This window comes from Idiotropiscis lumnitzeri, chromosome 17 (assembly GCF_059441095.1).
Source record: "Idiotropiscis lumnitzeri isolate Australia: NSW breed Sydney's pygmy pipehorse chromosome 17, RoL_Ilum_1.0, whole genome shotgun sequence".
Lineage (NCBI taxonomy): Eukaryota > Metazoa > Chordata > Actinopteri > Syngnathiformes > Syngnathidae > Idiotropiscis > Idiotropiscis lumnitzeri.
This window is the reverse complement of record NC_142407.1, coordinates 8,845,849-8,853,497: the sequence shown is the minus strand read 5'-3', so window position 1 is coordinate 8,853,497 and position 7,649 is coordinate 8,845,849. Positions and strand designations below refer to the sequence as shown.

The window sequence follows — 7,649 nt, the reverse complement described above, 5'->3', positions numbered from 1 at the left end:
ATTTGGGCTGATAAAAAAAAAAATCAAAAATTTTAATCAAGTTAATCACAGTTGAAAAATTAATTAATCGTAATTCGAACCCTCTCCAAAATTTGCAACGTCTTGCATCCTAAGGCAACATTATACTTTACATCAATATCCTTTGCATGCTAATGTTTATTATTTTCACCCAAATTTATTGTTTTATGACATCGGCATTCAATTCGCCGCAAAGCAGGGTTGCCCTTTAATGTACTAGTTCATGTAGTTCTGTGAGACTCAATGTGGTATGTTGGAGTCGGCTTTCTGCAGTTAGTTAATAGGATATTGAAGTTGGGCTGAATAACGATAATATTATTGTGGGTATTAGAAGATGAATGGAAGCTATACGGTTGTAGTCGCTGCAGATCTTAATTGGTAACCATGTAATTACCAGTAGATTTTTGTAATAACCCGACTAAGTGACATTTCTTTGTTACATTGGAATTGGTTTGCAAGGAAATCGCCGGATTTATCTTAATTTAAAAAATATTATTATTATTTTTTTTGGAATACAATATCGCCTTGTTGCAGTTTGGGATTTTGAAGTTTAAAATGTATTGCCAATTTTTTTTAATCCTCAGCCATTGCAGAGACCAAAGTTGTTTTAGCCCATCATATTTGTTGACAACCAAGTGAATCAAACTGCAGTGGTTGAGTGCAAAAATTTTGTATTTGTACATTTAGACCTTATATTGGAGTTAAAAAACATAACTGGTTATTGCAAGTAGAATTTGAAGTCTTTGCAGATGGTAAAGACCATTTGTAGCCTACTTCCACCATCTAGAGGGGAAAATTGCAAAATGCATTTTACACCAATTTTGCTTTTCTCAATCTACAGGCACTGTTCTAAGTATTGTCAGTCATTTAAAAAAAAACAAAAAACATAAATTTTACCCAACAATTCTTTAATTTTCTCATGTGATCTCTGTGCAATTTTCACTGGGTTAGTTTCATATTACGATTTAGAAATTCACAGATTATTGGGCCCTCTTTTTTTCTTCATTAACATTTAAAGAGTGTTTTATTGTGTTATCATACCATTATCACCGTGGCTAACTTCATTTGACTACTTTTTGGCAGTTAAAAATGTTTTTAAACTCGACTTGAGTCATGAGAGGATTACGCCATCATGCATATGATGAGGAAAGAGGAAAGATGCACAATGAGCACGTTTACGCCAAAACACAATCTGCCCATGCATCAACTTCAAACAGCAAACATTCATTTTGGTCACTCTAACATTCCATTACTGAGTGTGGCTGCGATGCTTTGTTGCAGTTTCTGCAGTCAGCGGGCACCACTTTAAATATTGTGGATTGTGTGGGAATTAGCCTACAGACAGTTAACCTTGACCACATGTTCCAACACTGCGAGTGGACCCCTTAATGATAACCCAGTGTAATGAATGACTTCTCGGCGGAAAGAATGTCCAATGAGCATACATCTCTGCCTTTAATAACTAGTTTTTTTTTTTTTTTTTTTTTTTCCAGTTCGATGCAAATTGTAAAAAAAAAACAAAAAAAAAAACACGAGTAACCAATTGTCCGTCAATACTTGTATCTTTTAAACAATCTCTCGTCCAGTAAATACAGCCAGTCTTCAACTGAATGATTCAGGACAGGAAGCGTGCCAACATTCCTTTCCAGAGGAAACAGTTAGACATGTCATGACATCAGTGCTCGAAAATCTGCATGACATAAATCAACAAGAGAGGTTTACGTTAATGTCCGACTCACGGCTAAATTAGAGAGCGCAGGTCTGTCACTGACCCAAACATTAGTGCATTTTTTTTTTTTTACATAGTTTAACATAGTTAAAAAATAAAACTAAATTAAATTAAAAAAAATAAATAAAACTAAGTAAATCAATAAATTGAGATTTATTTAGTGTATTTTCTGAACTATAAAGCGCCCCTAGTGGTGAAAGAAAAAAGTTGCGGCTTATAGTCCGGAAAATGCGATAAATTTTCCCGGTCCATTTGTAATTGGTTTGAATCATATTATCACTAATCGATAGAAATCACATTTGAGTTTGGTGGTGTTTCTAAAATCTCATTTAGTATCATCATTTGTAATTAATTTAATTTTTGTCCTTGTTTTGAGGCCAACCAGGGATCCCTTCCACTCAGTTGTAAAGTAGGACACGTTCACATCTTTACTTACCACACCTTTCAAATAACCCTCCTGATCTTTTACATACCTTTAATCTTTATTTATTTATTTTTTTAGTGTTCAGCCCATTCCACCAAGTTTTGGATTTATGGCTTTTACAAACATTTCCGATTTACTGCGGCGTTGTAAAGACCAAGCAGACTCCAGACTTGGACTCTCCCCGCCCGATCATATTTGACAGGTGACAACACACCAGCAATTATCAGCCGCCAGGAATAAATCACAAGATTTTATCACGCTGCTCACTCCGCCAATGATGGGATAACCATTTTCAAGGAACGGCTACCTGTCGAAGACTTGTAAATCTCATGCTCAGGCCTCAATAATGACTGGTTGTTAGTCATTTGTTATTAGAGGTTTGTGTGCCAAACGTAGATGTTTATTACCAAAGGGGTAGTTTGGGCTAATAAGCGAGTAAGGTCCGGGGTTCGCTAACCTTGGCTTTGCACTGGTATGTTAATGCCTGTTTTTGGAGTTTGCAAGGAATTTTCTCACCCTAATAAAAAGGTGTTTGCGGTTGCTTCAGTCTCTTAACCAATTGTTTTACGTGTTGATGGTTAGAGCACTTTTTATTTAATTTTTCACTTTTCTCTGACCTCACCAATATACTTAAACAATTAAAAACATATTGGGAAAATGTAATTAACACGAATCGGTATTTAGAGGTAGCGGAAGACCTTTGATGTTTTTGTTGTGTTTTTTCTTTTGGGTGGCCCTGAAGTGCAAACCGGAAGAGGTAACTACTGGTTAGGGGAGGGACTGACTGATGATCAAACTGCTTTTTTTGACAAGAGGAAGTCTGTCAATCAGCCTGTCACATTTGTTGGCGCTTTTTGCTTTTTTTCTTTTCTTATTTGGTTTTGTGTTTGGTTGTTTTTTTTTTTTGCTTTTGTGTTTTGCTTTTCTCTGTTTTTTTTTTTTGTGTGACATGATTTATTGATGTGTTTTGGTTTTTAGTTGTTTTGTTGGAATTTCTGTTGTGCTGAACTTTTTGTTGTTTTGCCTCATTATTAGTTTGTGTTATATAGGTCATATTTAGCTTGTTGTTTAGTTTTGCTATTAGTTTTTTTGTGTTTTTTTTATGTTATCTTATTTTATTTACGCCTTTTGGTTTTTGGGTGAATTTTTGTTCTTGTCTTTATATGTTATTAGAGGTACAATGTACATTAATGAACATTTAAATTTTAAAATGTAAATGCTTGCAATTATAGCCAAAAGGCTAGCTAATTTCCATTGCTATAATTAATAATTCCTCCTCACGCCCTTATATAAAGTAACAACAAAGACATAATCCCACTCTGTACAAAGCCTTGCCAACAAGCGTCATTTAAAATCTGCTCCCACTCAGAACACAGAAACCCGTGAAAATGCGACACCTCGAATCAACGGTTGTTTTATACAGCAAGCCTCTAATTGTTTGAAGCTTCGGGTCTCAAATTTGCAACACACAATAAAACTAAGAGACCAGGAAGGAAGCGATGCTTCTCAATGACTCCCAGGTCGGTGTCTGGAGACTTACCCTTGAGTTACCTGACCTACTGCTCGGGGTCAGATGCTTAAAAGTCAGCACCATCACCTTTTGCTGTCAAAAAAAATGAGTGGCACTTGGACCATTCACGTGGGTGAGATCGTTTCACTGATGACTCTGCTGTTCGGAAGAGTCTGGATCTGGCATGTTATTTACACGCCTGGTACATGTCATACATAATCAAAAGTTTAAAAATTAAAGAAATAAAATATATAATTCAATTAAAAAAATTGGAACTACGTTATATTACGAGTACCAAGTTCTGGAAGACAAATCGCCTCAGCCAGCAGCAATTGCAGGTTCTAATTGTAAACTGGCCTTGTTTTTTTTTTTTTTTCTTTGAAGTTGCGGCTTTACTCCGCTCTTGTCCTGAGGTGCTGCCCAAGCCTGATTTATGAGGACGGTTTCCAGGGAAGCTACTTTAAATTACATGCCCTCTCAAACCTGAGCAGAGAGAGACAAGAAGTTGGTCAAATTGTCGCTCTTCTTGAGACGTCTAATTGCCAGACAAATCTAACCTGTGCAAGATTGTAAGGTTCCCAGAGAGAAAATGGGAAATGAGTTTAAAAAGATATGGACACTTGGACACTTGTGGCATGTCGCTCAATGTTGCGTAAAAAAGAAAGAGCTACATGTGGCGAATTGCAGAAAAGGTCGCAAAATAGGATGACATTTGATCCAAGACCAACTCAACAGAAGTTATAACCCTCTACGACAGGTGTGGGCAAACTACGGCCAGGGGGCCACATGCGGCCCGTTAAGCATTTTCATCCGGCCTGCCGAACTTAAAAAAAAAAAGGAAATGAATATACCTTTTTAATGTTTTAATTTCTAAATACTGTGATTTTTCAAAGGCATATATATTGCTGTAATGTTTATCTTCATTTTCATTTCAAATTAAATCCATTTTTTTTCACAGATGAGTTGAGGTTACCAAAACACTCCATCCACTCCTGGTCCGGCCCCTCTGTCAATTTTTAGAACCCATTGTGGCCCGCCTATCAAAAAGTTTGCCCAGCCCTCCTCTACAACATAGGTGTCAAACGCTGGCCCGTGGGCCAAATTTGACCCGCAGTGTAATTATATTTGACCATTTTATATTCTATATGATAATAGTAACATCCAAAATGCTAATAGTAATTTTCAAAACTAAACATTGTATTTCATTAACAAAACCACTTCTCATAGAATTGTAAATTTTCAATAAAAAAAATAAAATAAAAATAATAATCTGCATTTATATTGTTTTTTTTTTTAAATAAATGCTGGGCCGCGGCTTTGTTCAAGTTTTACCTTTCGCCCCCACCGCGTATTTGAGTTTGACACCCTGATGTACAATGAAGCAAACTAAAACCTGGATTAATTTCCAAATGTATACGTATGTTTTAGTTTTTTTTTTTATGCTGAGGTACAAGTGTTGAAACTTGTAAGGGATGTGAGGGAGAGTCAGAGGAGGAGGAGGAGGAGGAGATAGTGCCATTTGGCTGGAGGGTACTCATAAACCGGGAGAGGGAGAGAGTGCATCATTCCTCACAGGTGACTGTACCATGTGACTTCAGGAGCTTTAAAAAGCAAGACAACCTGTCCCGTAGAAGTACAAGCGATCACGAGTCACCAGAGGAGTCGGGAAGAGAGTACCAGGGCTGTCGGCATAGCAGCAAACACCGACAGCCCCTGCACGCCGCATTCAACGGTACGGCGTTGAGTTTTTCACCGCAAGTCGTATTTTTCAAACCACCGGCCGGCCGGTGTCCACTTCTACGGCACAATGAGCTGCAGCAGCATTGCAGAGTCTGAGTTTTCAGAGGAAGAGTTGGACCATGGCGCACTTGGCCACGCCAAGGACCAAGGAAGTCCAAAGACGCCGTTTCAAGACAGCGAGAGCTCAACGAGCAGCCCGAGCGACCCAGAGGAGGGCCGGACCAAAAAGCGGAATCGACCGGTCCGCTCCAAAACTCGACGGGTGGCGGCCAACGTCCGGGAGAGAAAACGCATCATGGACTACAATCAGGCCTTCAACGCTCTACGCGTTGCTTTGAATCACGACCTCAGTGGCAAACGACTCTCCAAAATCGCCACACTGCAAAGAGCCATCAATCGCATTTCGGCTCTCTCCGTATTCCTGAACGCAAACCCTCCCGGCAAGCCTTGCACCCATCGGGAGTGCAACAGGTCACCGACGGCGCCGGCAGCGATGACGGCATCTGGACTTGAGCCGGCCAGTTGTCTGGAGCATCAGAGTTACGCTCCCTGGCACGCCTCCATCCCGCACCAGATTCATCCCCAAGACGGGCCTCACATGCACGGGCTGGCTGTGGAGCCGCACACGTACATGGACAACGGCGTGTCGTCATGTCCGCCTTCACCGCACTACCCTTGTTATCCGGCGGAGGGACACCCGCCGAGTCCTCTGCGATACTCTCAGGCGGGTGATGGGTTGGGGTGCCAACCCGGAATTTGGGGCGCCTCCTGCTCTCAAGGGTACTTAGACACTTTTGTGGAGCCGTCTGCAGGATTGGGACGTCCCTGGCAGATGAACTATTTGCAGGAACTTGAGCATAACCTCTCTGCGGGTTCAGACGTACTATAACAGGAGATACCAGTGGACAGTTGAATGATCTCAGGGAAGAGTTGATGATTTTTTTTTTTTTTTTTGCTCGTTTCTGCCGATGAAATCAAGACAGTATTACAATTCTCTTGACTCGAGAGCACACAGAATCACAATATAAAATTTGTTGAATTGTACATTATACGCGACATTCTTCATTATGTACGAAAGAGCTGCAAAAGTACTTCCGTGTCATGTAAGAATCTTTTTTTAAGTATTTATTTTCGCATTTCGTGACAGTCTGTATATTGTTTGTATATTTGTTTCATCATTTCCTCATCAATAAATTCCAAATTAAATGCTCAAATGACTTGATATGATTCCTGTCATAGTTAATATTATTTGGTTCTCTTTACTTCATGCACGGCTTAAATATCCCTTACGTTTATCATGCATTTCCACGTGCGCAAGCAATGCGTGTGTGTTTGTGTGTGCATGTTGGATTCTAGCCTAAGGTCAGCAGCTTCTACTATTTCGAGTGTGCGATGACAGAGGTCCTTCACTCATTTGAAAAATGTCCTTGCAAGTCCATTCTTGTCATTTTTCTTCGCCAAAGTCAAAGAGCTATCGGCACAAGCCTGGGTCAGCTTGCAATTGTTGTTTTGTGGGGCTTTTTAAAGCGTATGTCTATTTTAGTTCAAGCGCTGCTTCGACAGTACTGAGGCAAATTTATTACAAGTCAGCTGGTAGTTACGCAACTAAAAAGGAACTTAAAACGGCATTTTCTCCTCCCAGTTGTTAGTCAACAACAACTTTCCCTCTCCTGCCAAGTAGCATGTCATGAAAAATAGCTTTAAGATCATACATTAGAAGCAAGTTCACCGACAGATTTATGTGGGCTCAGGAAGGAAAGACTGAGCCCCGTCATCAGTGCGGTGAAATCCCCTCTCGGAGCTGCGCTGGCCCGAAGGTACAAATGAATGTGCAACGTTTTTTTTTTTTTTTTTAACCATCTTAAATGTCTTAACTCATTCACTGCCATTGATGGATCTAAAAATGAAAAATTCCATCTATTTACCTGGGTTGGCAGGAAAGGGAATTTTGGACAAACAGATAAATAGCGAGGAGTGAAATAATACGCGGAGGAAATGTAGTAGTGTGATTTCAGTTTTTTCCTGTCGCTCGGCAGACGTGAATCAACGGAAAACCTTGACTCACCTGTGCGAGACGATGGGGGGTGACAGCCCTCAATGACAGCATGTCTTGGTCGACTCCTTTTTTGGCATATCATACCAAACTCGCTGCACTCCTTGTTTATGATCTTGTTGGAGTCTGCAGGGGATGTCGAATTGAAGATGCAATCACGTAATAATAATGTAGC

The 7,649-nt window shown here is 39.8% G+C and overlaps 1 protein-coding gene across 1 annotated transcript; it reads left to right on the top strand.

Moving 5' to 3' along the window:
• The first annotated feature begins 5,488 nt into the window (after positions 1–5,488).
• On the top strand, positions 5,489–6,310 carry bhlha9 (basic helix-loop-helix family, member a9). Its single transcript, XM_088280461.1, has one exon. The coding sequence runs from the start codon at positions 5,489–5,491 to the stop codon at positions 6,308–6,310; it is 822 nt and encodes a 273-aa protein (XP_088136587.1).
• Positions 6,311–7,649: the final 1,339 nt, after the last annotated feature.

Coding starts and splice junctions, on each gene's coding strand:
- bhlha9 (XM_088280461.1), top strand. CDS start 5,489: ATGAGCTGCAGCAGCATTGCAGAGTCTGAGTTTTCAGAGGAAGAGTTG.